The 13,365-nt window shown below is 43.8% G+C and overlaps 1 protein-coding gene across 4 annotated transcripts in view; it reads right to left on the bottom strand.

Moving 5' to 3' along the window:
- Positions 1–538: 538 nt before the first annotated feature.
- CAMK1D (calcium/calmodulin dependent protein kinase ID) overlaps positions 539–13,365 on the bottom strand; it is a 204,854-nt gene continuing 192,027 nt past the window's right edge. For all 4 annotated transcript variants that reach the window (XM_015870614.2, XM_015870680.2, XM_032442056.1 and 1 more), the window contains 3 exons: positions 11,419–11,506; positions 10,752–10,890; positions 539–7,613 (listed from right to left, as the gene is read on the bottom strand). In XM_015870614.2, coding sequence (XP_015726100.1) covers positions 7,492–7,613; positions 10,752–10,890; positions 11,419–11,506 — 349 coding nt within the window. In that variant the 3' untranslated portion in view covers positions 539–7,491. The remainder of the gene's footprint in view (positions 7,614–10,751; positions 10,891–11,418; positions 11,507–13,365) is intronic.

The following is a 13,365-nucleotide window of genomic DNA, read 5'->3' as shown; positions in this document are numbered from 1 at the left end:
CATGGATATGTTTTTCCAAAGATGTGCCTTCCCATGAATGTGTTTTTCCAAAGCCCAAGTGGCAGATTGTCTCGTCTTTCCTGGCGCAGTCCAGCATCTAATCCCAGTTCCATGGCCATAATCACATACCAAAGATTTGAAATAGTAATCACACAGGTTCTGGTGTTTGTTTCTTCCCTGGCAATGATTCTCACCACAGGCTGCATAAACCACAAGGACCTACTTACGGGTACATCTGTCTCTAACAAGTGCCTCTCCTTTGCACATGGGTACTCTCAACCCCCAAGAGATACACATCTCCCTGTGTTGCCATACAGCATCAACTCCAATAGCAATGTCAGGAAAAAACTGATGTCAGATTCACTCTTCAGATTCATTTTCTTAAGGGTTGAATTGGGGATGGAAAAAAAAGTTTCACTGTCCACCTTTGGAAATCATCACATAAAACAGTGGAACCACCATAGAAATTATTTGCTCCCTTTTGTGAACATTGGTTGAACATAGGAGACTCGTGCACTCAAAAACATCACACTTCACATCAGGGAGATTAAACTGGATTTATTGGAGGAAAACAATCATCCCTTTAAATTCTCATTATGATAGAAATCTCGATATGTATACATGATTGTCAAGGCAGAGAACCACTTGCGACGTAGCCCCATTAACAATTTGCAGTATTGCAAACTCATTATGCAGATAAAACTTTTGCGATGCCTTAATACATGCATGGAGTAAATACACATTCTCCCATCTTTTTGGACACGGATGCTGTTATGAACTTGTATCAATCACAAGACCTGCAATATTAGGCACACTGACATTCCTTGATTAAGATTTAAGCAGTTGTAGAAAACATGCTTGCATTTTCCTTAAAAATCGGCCAAGAGATGTTTTGTGGTTGAGGATATTGGGGAGGCACTGCTCTGGACAGAATGGGCTTCTTTTGGTTATTTGCTGACCCAAAACAAATATCTGTATTTAAAAAAGGCCCAAAAGGACCAAAATGCTGCTTCTTAACTAGAGGTGAATGTGACATTGCGCTGGTGAGAAATGAGAGTCACAACATATCTCCCACTGAGCCATGACATTCCATGTTCTTCACTTTTGAGGGTGAAACTATGGCTTGACCTGGTAAGAGATAGCATGCACAGCAGCAGCTGGACTTGTGGGATGCAGATGAAAGATAGAAAAGTTTAGAGCTGCCCTGAGCATCTTCTATGATCTCCCACCCACTGGGAACCACGGCACATGTCCACTTCCTCATGGAGCCTTGCACCACATGCTGTCATAGCAACCTGAGATGGGGTGACTCACAACTGCTGCTCATGATGACTTTTACACTGTAGGCAGCTTGTAGGAGATGGTACAGCATGCTAGCTGGGCATCATCCTCAAAGTTAGGCTTAAGCCTTCTTGGTTCTTTCAGTTACCGTGGAGTTGTTCATGATATAACTTCCAAGGAGGGCTACCTTCTCCCTACACCACCAGCACAGTGCTTTCTCTGAAGCCATTTGGCATGCTGGTATCAGAAAACCACTTCTCAATCTTTCAAGGTGACTGTTTTGAGTTTTGGGAAGATGAACATCTTCCACATGAAAGCAATGACTGTTGAGGAGCTGGAACCATTGACCATCCAACTCTCAAAAAAAGGATTGGACCAGGTGTGCTAAAAACACCACATGATGATCCTGTATTCTGCTCTGCCATAGAAAGACCAGCACAAATGAAAATGGGTCAATGGTTGAGGGAAGAAAAGGCAAAGCTACGATTTCCATGTAGAGGAAGGAGAAGTACAGCTCCAAACTCCTCTATGGATAAATGGCGCTGCTGCTACATGGAGATGTTGAAGGACTGACTGCAAGTATTTAGGTGGTGATACTGGGGAAGGTGCTTTGATAGTTGATGCTTTGGAAATGATGAGATAGTTAGCTCAACTTGCTGCCTTAATTAGTTCAGGCAAATAATCACAGCATCTTGGTCCTCACAATGCAATTCATTCTGCAACAGGCAAGAAAGAAATATCTCATGGGAAGAGAAAAAAATACTAAGAATTGAGTAAACCAGCCAAAGATTTGACTAAGAATGAGGAACAAAAAAAAACCCTAACCAACCCACAACCCTGAAGAGACACACTGATGTACTTATTGACAGGCCTGAGCATTGACAACCCAGGAAGGTATTTTAGATGCAGATCAAACTTTGTGACATCATATTCAGAGGGACCCTCCCCGACTCCCTGTTTCTAGACGTGTGTAGGTGATTGCTGCATAGTTTTAAGCTTCTCTGGATGGAAACTCTTCCTGTGCATGCTTTGTACATGCAGAGCATTCCACGGAAAGACAAAATACATAATCAGGTTTTGCAGTATCTTGTTTACAAAACATCGGCTTTTGCATTTACTCAAACTTAACAATGGATTTCAAGTTACAGATACACCGAGTCATTTGAAAGCAAAACCTAGAAGAAAACCCATGAAAAAAAGGCTGGATTGAATGTGCATGAAGAAAAGGCTCAGGAAATACAAAAGTAGTGAATAGTAGTTTAATACATGCAGTGCAGTAACATGCATCTATTGGACATTTTGATGTCACCATTAGCTCAGCAGTGTTTTTTCACAGCTCTCATGAGCATACATGCCCTGATTCCATGCCGGGGCATGGAAAAATGTAAGAGCCACTCTTCCGACCTTATAATATATGAAGAGGAGGAAAAAAATAGCTAACTGGACAGTGCAGTGGCCCATTTCAAGGTGGGGAAGAAGCCTCAGAAATCAGCCTGGATAAAGAGCCTTTATCCTTGTTTTTAAACACTATTTACACAGCTTTGACCCAACAACATGAAGTCAGGCCAAAAAACCTGAACCAGCTCCTGGCTTCCCACCAGCGGGAGCTGTGATCCCTGGGGCTGTAACATGCACACACACACGTGCACAGGGATGGACAGACAGGACCCAGTTTCAGGGAAGGGTGGTGTTGGGGGAAATGAAAGGGGCTGTGTAAAATCGCTGCTGGGCAAGAAGTTAGGGATGAACAATGTACCAGGGGAAACTGTACAGTGCTTGTGAGCAGGTTCCTCAATTGTTGCCAATTCATCCTCTGTGCTTGATTTTGATTCTGTTTTCATTGGATGTAGTCATCTTTGTGTGTGTGTTTCTGCTCTTTGCTTGAATGAGTGTAATTCCTAGCATCAAGTTTCTAGTGCAAATAAGCGTGATAACGAAAGCAAAACTCCCTTCCCATGAATAATTTCAGGGATGCATTCAGGCTCCAGTTCAACCAGGTAAACATGCATAGGAGCAAGAACAAAAGTAATCTCATTAAATGGGAACATCCATGGAAGATACCCTGGGGCTTAGTCTAGAAACCGATACTTTGCAGGTATATGAATCCTCCAGGTCTTTAGAAGGAGAAAAAGCAACCCTCTACAGTCTGCATGATCTAGTGTTTTTATGTAGAATTCAACTAGGTAGCACTGCTCATACCTAGAGCTCTTACTCAGTGGGGAAGTTTTAGCAGAGCTTTTCCTATAGCTGATCTCCAGATTCACACTGAAGGACAATACCCTTCTTTCTTGTTGATGGCTAAAAGCTGTCTGGCTTTCTCTGAGAGCTGTTTTGCTAAAAGAAGGGTCGTGCTTAAGGTGGGGCAGCCTTTGGGATGGCTGCAATTTTATCTCTTGAGCTCTGATTTGCAGAGGATATGGGGAGAAAAGCCAGAGGTCAGGGGCTGTGCTGGCTCCCAGGGCTGGTAAATGCTTTGGGCAAGCTCCAAAGCTCCTTGGGGCTAAGCAGGAAGAAACATTGCTTATAGAAAAAATACTGTCAGTATCCATGGAGGTATGCAGGGAACATGCACAGAGCAAAATCCATTCTAATGCCTACTGCAGATAAAACTACATAAGGATGTCTACCAAGTGGGCAGACAGTCTAATTCTGTGGTTCATTTCCCTGCCATTGTTTGGTTTTATTTCAGCACTCAAACAGACACACATGGAGTAGGTCAAATCCTATTTGTTTTTTGGAGCCCGCTACTCTACTTTTGCACCTGTACAAAAGCAACTGGGACATAAAAGACATCACCAGCAGGGTAACACAGTCCCATGGCATCACTGCCATGTTTCTCTGTTCTCCTGCTCCAGTGTCTACTCTGTGCTGCACAAGGGGTGATCCAGCAGGAAGTTAGGATGCACTGGGAATGAAGTCACATGCAAAATCAGCAGTGTAAGCCCCTGCCACTGCAACACTGACTTTCATCTCACAGAGTTCATGGGAAGCCTGTCTTCACACTTCTTCTGCAGGCTAAGGGCCACCTGGAGGTTTTCTGTATTTTTAGGTATTTTTTTTTTCCCCCAGCAAAAGCAATGCTGTTGGCATCAAAGATGGCCTCCATGACTCTGGAGGTAAAAATCATCAATTAAAGCTGCAAGCAAAGAAAAAGAAGGGGAAGGAGTTGAGGAAAACAAGTTACAAATGAAAAACACATTAGTGCCAGTCAAGTATAGCAGAGAAGAGTAAGAGATGGGCCAGTCCAGGCTGAAGTCCTCATGCACGGAGTAAATCACACCACGTTTAGTAAGACAGTCTATTGTGAAAGAGCCCAGAAGGATTTTTCTACCCGCTCTGCATGGCAAGATCTGGATTTGTTTTGAATCTTTTACTTTTGGGCTATCAGCCCCTTCCACACGTGCACACACTATTTACTGGAGAGATGCTGGAGTGTTTGCTGTGCCAGTCTGCTGCCAAAGGACAAATGGCTGCAGCCCCAACACTTCTTGTCCGGGCGCTGCTAAGTTATCCTGGTAACCAGATTTGGTCAGGTTAAAACTGAGAAGTTTTAACCAAGAGATACTTTGGGACTCAGTTTTGAGTATCTCTATGCATTTGGCAAACCTGGTCAGGTCCCCAGCTGTGTTTTACTAATGCAAAAGAAGAGCTTCCCACCACCCAAAACTGTATCATGCAGAAACAGTTTTGCTTCTAAGTGCTCATGGTAAGATCCCAGTGGTTAATAACGAGCCTATGAGAATGATAATAAATTACTTAACTACTCCAGAACATTAAGTACAAAAACCCAATTGCACGTTTGGAAGGATGAAACGTTCCTGCAGTAGAAAACAAAGAAAGATTGAGCACGGAGGACCAGCTGGTGTATGGGAACTCCACAACCTCAGGGTATGCAACAACATGTCTGCTTTCACTCCCATCACTGACCCTTGGTTTGCAGATGGAAATCCATTTGCTTTTCCCTTTTTCTTCTTTCTTTCTTTTTCTTTCTTTTCTTTCTTTCCTGCAAGATACTTTTGGATGCTGTATTTTGAACAATGACTTCAGCAACTACACTGAGCTCAAAGCTCAGGCTTCAGGAGAGAACGTGAAGAGGAAGCATGGAGCCCCAACTGTCTTTGTCCATCCACAACTGGACAAAGACAAGAATACTCTTTAACCAAATCCTGCTTTTGGTTGCACAAGAGTAAATGCAGGGAACTCCAATGACTTCTGATCTGGGGTCTGACCATGTACATACACAGAACTGAAACACAGTTGAGCTTATGAAATCATGTATGTTCAAAATAGCTCAAATTTGTGTGATAGGAGCCTCTCTCCTAAACTAAGGCTTACTTACTCAGTCTGGCAAAATAATAAAGCAGCCTTGGCAAAGAGTGTAAATTCTATGTTACCAATTAGAGTTATAGAATCCTTTAGAGTTGGTAGGGACCTAAAACCCTGTGTCAGTGGGGCAGGAGTACCTGGTGGCAATGGTCTGGACATGACTTGCAGCAAGGACACCCTCTGCCATTTGGTCCGCCCAAATCTTGGTCAGAAGTCCTCAGAGGGGAAATTATATGGAGTTTTGCTACCAGAATGTGTCAGCTTTCCTAAAACAAGGACATTGCGTCTTTCTGATTTTACTACAGCAACAGCAGACTAAGCTTGTCCATGATTGATCATATGCAATCCAAAGGGCTTCGCTAGTCCCTGCAGGCATTGATAGCTGTCCCAGACATGGAGACTCACTCAGATACGCTACAGTCCTCTGAAAATGTAGAATAGCTTAACAGAAAGGAAACTGGAGCCCTAACAAGTGCCACCAAAAGAGCTGCCTCTTCAAACAGGTTTGGTGCTCATTGCCACCTGCTTTTCCAGCATCTACAACACAAAATATGATGGATGAAATCTCAGTTCTGCAGGTCGAAACCAACCAAGTGAAGTTAAAGCGAGATTTTGAAGTCTCAGTGATGAATAAGTATCTTATGGCTTTTCACAGCATGGTCACTATTGCCTGATACATTCAGTCTGTGACTGGCTTTCACAATTTTTTGTTCAGGTTAAATGCGAACATGGTGAATGAGCACAAGGCTTGTGCCTCTGATAGAAGATGGACCTGTCTGCAGTCATTTTCGATCTGGTACCTGATCCTCATTTATGGCACCCTGTCAGGTGCTGAGCATCAGCAACAGTGGGCAAAGCTCCATGAAGCTGTGGGTGTTCAGCAGCTGTGGTGCAGGGAGCACGGGCTGGGTGTGCTCCCAGTACAAAGCTGGGCTGGGAGGATGGGAACTAAATGTCCTCCACAAGGGCGGCACAGTGAGTTGGGGGCAGAGGACAACTACTGCTCTGGGCCCCATGTCTTCCTTTTCTTTTGCTCTGCCCAGAATGCACAGTGGAAGAGATTATCAAGGGGGAAATTGCTAGATTATGAAATCTCTGTTGTTTTGTTTGCTCAGCTCTGGGCTGCTCCTCAAAGGCACCGTGTGCCAACATCTCCTCTCAAACAAAAGTACCGCAGGCTCACATCTCTGCAGGAATCAGGCTGGTGGCAACTGAGCTCTGCCCATGGCTTTCAATAGGAAGGGGTGGGTGAGAGGTGGGGGGAAAGCAGCAGTTTCTTACTCTGAGCAACAGCAGCTCTGCTGAAGCCAGACCGACTTGCAGTCCAGTCTGAGGAGCGAGGAATGGCACAACACTGCAATCCTCACATGCTGCAAAGTCAACGCCATCTGCTACCAACCAAAACAAGCATATTCCCCCACAGACTGGGAGGAGGGACATTACTGGAAGTACTTCTTAAAAGAAAATATATATATAATGCTCAGAAAAGTTTCTCTATTTAAATAATCCAGTTGAGATGTTTGTAGTTAATGGAAAAACAAAAACAAAAACCCAACAACATTTACTGTTACCTACACTGAGAAAAGAGTAAATCACTGGGGATAAGAATGCGTGTTCATCAGTTAGAACATTGCTAGACTCACATATATATATATATATTTATATATATGTATATATATGTACAGCACCAGAGACTGTTAGATCCGTTCCCCCTGGAGTCATTGCAGTTTGTGATAAATGAAATATTTCAGAATTGCAGTATAAAATATGGCCATAAAAAAATCTTCTTTCTTCTAGTCCTTCGTTGAGTATGCGGGGCAGGGCGAGGGGTGGCTTGTAGGAATCCACATCCCTGTGCCTGCCTTCTCCTGGCCACCTGGGCTCTCACTTGCCCCCTGTGTGCACTGTGGTCACTGTGGTGGGTCTGGGTCTCCGGTCCCCTCCTACCGCCGAAACTCCTGAAGAAGCAGATGAAACAAAACTACAGAGAGTGGATGGAGACATACCTAAAAGGAAAGCCAGAAACATAGTTAGAAATGTTAACTTTGGAGGGGATGTGGGCAAAGTTGCTTTTTGAGCAGGTGGTGTTTCCACAGCATGCTCCAGAGAGGAGGGGACCACAGCTGGAGACGGTGCTCTTTCAGCAGCAATGGATTGGCTGGGTATGTCCATAGGGATCTTCTGCCCCCTGGCCCACGGCCACCAGCATTTGCACACACATGTCACAATGAATAAACGTCTGGCTTTGCTATGTGTTCAGCCAGACCAAATCCACATTTCTGGGGCTGAAGACAAAGAGTTTTGGGATTAGAAAATCCCTCCAGCTTTGTATTTGCTCAAAGTAATTTTCCTCAAAGATGATTAAACTTCTCATCAAGGACATCTAGCTAAATGAACAGACTGTGCACCTGGGCTAAAAACATTTCCCCAGGCATCCTGCAAAGCCACTGATAAAGAAGTATAGTGGGTAAAACTCATTGGTGAGTTCCTTTAAATTTAGAGGAAATGTAAGTTTGTGTGACTTGGACATCATTCTAACAACACCTTATGTTACTCCAGGCCTTGCCAGTATGTCTCCAGGACTTCCGGTTAAAAGACACAAATTGATACAGTTGAAGTATCTGGACACATTTTTTATTTTTTTTTTTTTTACCCAGCAGCTGCTTTTGAACTAAAGACTTCTCACAGATACTATTTTTTTTTAATGAAAAGAATGAGATTTCAGCTAAGTAGAAAAGTCTATAGAATGTGTCCACTTCCAGTGAACCCTCCAGCAGAGCTCTAAAAAGCACAGCCCTCCCTGAAGAACACAAAGTGGGCTGAGTGTTGTACAACTGATTCTAGATTTTGCTATTCCAGCTCAACCTTGGCTGCTCCAATGGAAAGCATCCATGACAAGCAATAAAATCTGTCCTCAACAGAGCTTTCCACTCAGGATGTGCCCTATTCCCAGAGGCCTTGAAGACTCTGCAGAGGAGCTCCTTAGATTTTATCATCCCATGGGGCTCTGTGTCACTTAGAGCTGAATGGGAACCCAGCAGCACCAGGTGGCACCTAGCTCTGAAAAGATGTAGGCTTGATGTGATGAGAAATACAGTTCATTTTTCCAGCCTGGTAAGTAAAGGATGAATGAAAACTATATTAACATATCTCACTCTAGAGTCTGGTATGGCCTCTTGGGTCTTTTTGATGCTTGTTATGACTTTTGCCTACCTTCCTGTGCCTGAAGGTGATGTTTCAGCCTCAGGGATAACTATGCTGAACCTTCCCTCAACCATATCCCATTTCCATCAGTACTGACATTTGACAGAGATCTAGGCTCAGCAATTAATCTAGGCAGCCCAATCATATCTAAATAAAACAAATCAGGCACAGAAGACTGAAAATCAGACCAATGCACTGCAGAAATCCCAACTGATTCACCTAGTCAAGTAGTGTAACCCATCCTCATGTATCTTCTTGCCCTGGCCTAACACAGCAAAGGAATCAGGATGCAGCCTGACATAATCTCTCAGGATAGGGCTGTATTTCATTATCTTCAGTGATGTGAAATTGCTGCATTTGAAACTGTCCAGAGTGCTCATTAAACATATTACAAATAGGATTAGGCAGGATTGTATTTTGTAACAGTGTCACAGATGTTTCATGTAACTTGCTGCATGGGATCTTTTCTGTGCAAGAAATCTGACCCCAGAGAAAACCACTGAGGAAGAAGGAGACAGGACAGAGACCTCCAAGGTCTCCTTCTTCCCAGCAAGAGGCATTTGGTGGACTGTATCAAATATATCAGTTGCCTCTTAATGTCACTCCCTGCATTTGCTCCTGACTCTCCTCACCAGTTCCCTGGGGCTCCAACATCTCCTAACTCTTCTCTTTAGTAAATTTCTTTGAGAAAGGAAAGCACTTCAGTATTTTCTGGCAAGCTCTTCTGTTGAACTTAACCTGGGATGCCTGGAAATGAATACTTCTCTGCCTTCTATATCTGACATGAAAAAAAATCACCAATCAATACATCTGGTTTTATCCTTCATGCACTGGCTGACTTATCCATTGAAAATTATGACTGGACTCTGCCCAGAGACCTTTGGGATGCTGTAGCCATTAAACAGACTTTGATCTCTTCCCCCCTTTGTGATAGACAGATGTTTTCCCATTACTATTCAGACTACATAGAGCCATTAATTATCACCTTTTGATACTGGTGATCTATCAGCTGGATGGACGGACATTAATCACTCATCAGTTATGCCAGCAGAAGTTACAGACATAACAAAATTATGATGCATTTCTCCACTGAAAGGGTTTTCAACATTTTTGCGTTGTCAGCATGTGTTTAAAGTGCTTTGCTACTGGTCAGTGCTGCATCAGTCCTTTGCAGATGCCTGAGGCATGCCAAGAACACAGGAATGCTTTTCTTTTTTGGCAGCAGCCGTAGGGTTTGGCACTGGGCAAAAATAAAAATCTCTATAGATGGACAGAAGGCAATAAAATAAATGCCCTGAAGTCAGAGATTAAATAGGCTTCACTGCAAAAGAAACATTTCTGCCTTCCAAGTGCTGCCTCCCCTGCCATGTCTTCTCTCCTGGCATTCAGAACAAATACATACCCTGAGCATCTGACTCCTTTGTGCAGCCCGTATATCTCCACTGCTGCATAAAACAAACAGGGCAGGGGCCAGGTCTTGTGGCAGTGTGCAGAGCCCGAGCCCTTCTTATACAGCTGAACCTCCCTGTGCAGGAGCTTCACCTGGCTCAAGTTGGGTTGGACTGGAAGGATCAGTCTCCCTCATGGAATGTGATAGACAGACATGAAAAGCAGGAAAAGGTAAAAAAAAAAGGTTTTACCTCAAAAGTGGAAATCGAACAGCTGGACTAAACTTTGCCAGCTTTCAGACAAATATGCAGCTATTTGCTGAGCAGCATCTGGGTCTTTTTCCCACCTGAAAGTCCTTATTCTGCATAAGAATGCTGCTGTCCCAGAAACCAGTCTGAGCTGAAAGTCAGGCTGGATGTAGCTCTGAGCAGCCGGGTTGGCAACCCTGCAAATAGCTGGGGGGTTGAAACTATATGATCATTATGGTCCTTTTCAACCCAGGCCATTCTATGATTCCATGGCTGTATGATAGATTTGCTCCCATTACTCACAATCTTTCCTGGTGGTTGCATCGGGCAGCGGTGTGGCGAGGCTGAGTGTGCCTGAGACACTGGCACTTGTGTTGTCCAGGCTGCTGCCGAGGTGTAACCGCCTCATGTGCCGCACAACTGCTGTGGCGTTAAATGCTTGCTGGGGAAAGAAATAAAAACAAACACAAAATAAAGGAAAGAAAAATAAAAATTTGGAGCTAAAAGGGCAATTTCTGCCTTTGTCTTGGTTATTCAACCAAGATGAGTCCATCGTTATCCCAGCTTTTCCTAATTCTTGTTTTCTAAGCTAGAAGTCCTGCTCTCCATCCTCAGTCCTTCTAAAATTCAGCTGGGATGTGGCAGCCCACAAGGGAAGCTGAGCTGGACACATTCGTCCTTACAGAGCTCACTGGTGTCCCAGTTGCTTTATGTCCTCTCCTCAAGGCTGACCCCATAACCTTGTAACACAGCTAGTGCTTTAGACCTGGTCCCATCTGTTACACTCCTGGATGCAGCACCCTCTATAAACAGCCCTGTGAAGCTATGTTACCTAAGATGGGACAAACTATGGTGCCCAAAAAGTTGAAGCACAAAAGCAACTTTATATTGGAACATTAATGTGCTGACAGGGCTGTGCAGCTGCTGCGTTAACATGCCTAAGTGTCATCCCTGAAGAGCGGTCACTTACTCTCCATTTGCTTTTCGCAAAGTTCTTCCGGATCTGAGCGCTGACAGACTCATGGATGTTCTTGTTGAGTGCCGTATCACCTGCAATCCTGAAACAGGAAGACAAGGCATGTTTTAAGGCATCTCTTGCTCTCCTTGAATACTCCTTCTCCTCAACAGATAAATCAGGTCCAAGGTGCGAGTGCTCCTGCAGACACACTGATTTCATTCACACGAGGCCTCAAACATCCCACCTCTGTCTCTGCTGGCAGCAGCAATGGAAAATATGGAGCAACAAAAGCAAGCACAGATAAGGCTTGCAGGTCTGGCAGCTACAAAGAGGTACAACCTTTTGTTGGTGTGCGACTGCTTTCTATCACAATTGCAGCCCTGGATGAAAACATTGTACCTTTTTTTTTCTTTCCCCCTTTACATCTGAAGATTTAACATCAACAGGCTGAGACTACTTTTAGCCTCAACCATGCAGTTGCTTCCAGAGCCACTCCAACCTGTCTGATTTTTGTTTGCACTGGAGATTTTCCTGCCATGCTGCAATGTACATAGCCATTTGTCATGATTAATGGAGATTTACAGTAAAGCAGATGCATGGACTCTTACTACATTAGCAGTGCCTGCATGAATAGCTTAAGCTGAACAACACTTGACTGAGAAACTTCATTGATACTGTGCAGTTTCTTGAGTAGATTGTCACATCCCAAACTCTGGTAAACATATTTCAAGAGGATTTTGTTGATTCATTTAACTCACCAAGGCACAAAATCTTTTGGAAAAATAGGCACAGTCATGAACTAATGTTGGGTCATGTGCTAGGACTATTAATGCTACCTGACATAGGTGAAGCCAGGAAGCAAAGACTACCTCCTCTATTGTATGTGATATCTTTTATCCCTGGTGTAGAAGTGTTATGTCCATTAGTAACAGAAAATGGTAAGAAATGGGACATGTCAGACTCGGAACCTCCCAGTCTGGGGATCTCCAATACCAGAACTGGAATCTGGGAGACACGATGTTCATCTAGCCCATTCCCTACCCCAGCTATGTTGAAGTTACTTGGACAGGTATTCAGCTAACCTATCCTTAAATATTTCCAAAAGATACAGACTCCTCAGACAACCTATTCCAGTGCCCCACTGACTCTCACAAGACATGGAAACTAGTTTATTCCCTTTGTCTTTGAAGCATCCTTTCACATATTTGAAGACTGATATCATGCCTTCACTCCATCTTCTCTTCTCTAGACTAAACAAACTGATTCCTTCACTGTTTCCTCATAACTCATGTTTTCTAATCCTCTGATCTAGTGAGCTTCTCTGGACTTTCTCCAACAAGCCCACATCTTCCTTAGAGGGCGGTCCCCAAACTGTTCACTGTTTTCCAACTAAGGCAGCAGAACGGCAGCATTGCTTTGCTTACATACCCCAGCCTGCTGTTTCCATTTATGCATCTCATGAGTTGAAGACATTTCTTTCATTTTGTCCAGATCGTTTTGAACTGTATCTCTGTTCTTCAAAGGACATGCAGCAATTTCTACTTTTATGTCAGTGGCATGTGTAATTAGTGGATCAGTCTTCTCCAAGCTACTCCCCTCCTTCTTGCTGGTAACATGTACCCAAGATGTGAGAGGTGAGAGACACTACTTTCAGAAGGAAAATGAGGGTCTAAAACTTTATTGCCCAAAAATGGACAGGCAACAGTGCCAGCCTGTTGCAACTGGCCTAATCCATACTGAGTTATCTGAGAGAGTACTGGAGCCAGCAGAAGTGTGATCAGGAAGGATCAGGGTTCCCATTGCCCACCTCCACCTGGGAAGAGCACTTTGCTGACTATCACTGCCACATCACTGCCATCTAAACTAGGCAGAATAGGTGACACAAACAAAACATGGCTCTCAAATGACACCTGACACCCCTTCCTGGGCCCTGTCCTCTTAGTAAAAAAGTAGAGATTT

Source organism: Coturnix japonica, chromosome 1 (assembly GCF_001577835.2).
Source record: "Coturnix japonica isolate 7356 chromosome 1, Coturnix japonica 2.1, whole genome shotgun sequence".
Lineage (NCBI taxonomy): Eukaryota > Metazoa > Chordata > Aves > Galliformes > Phasianidae > Coturnix > Coturnix japonica.
This window is presented reverse-complemented; position numbering and strand designations above follow the sequence as displayed.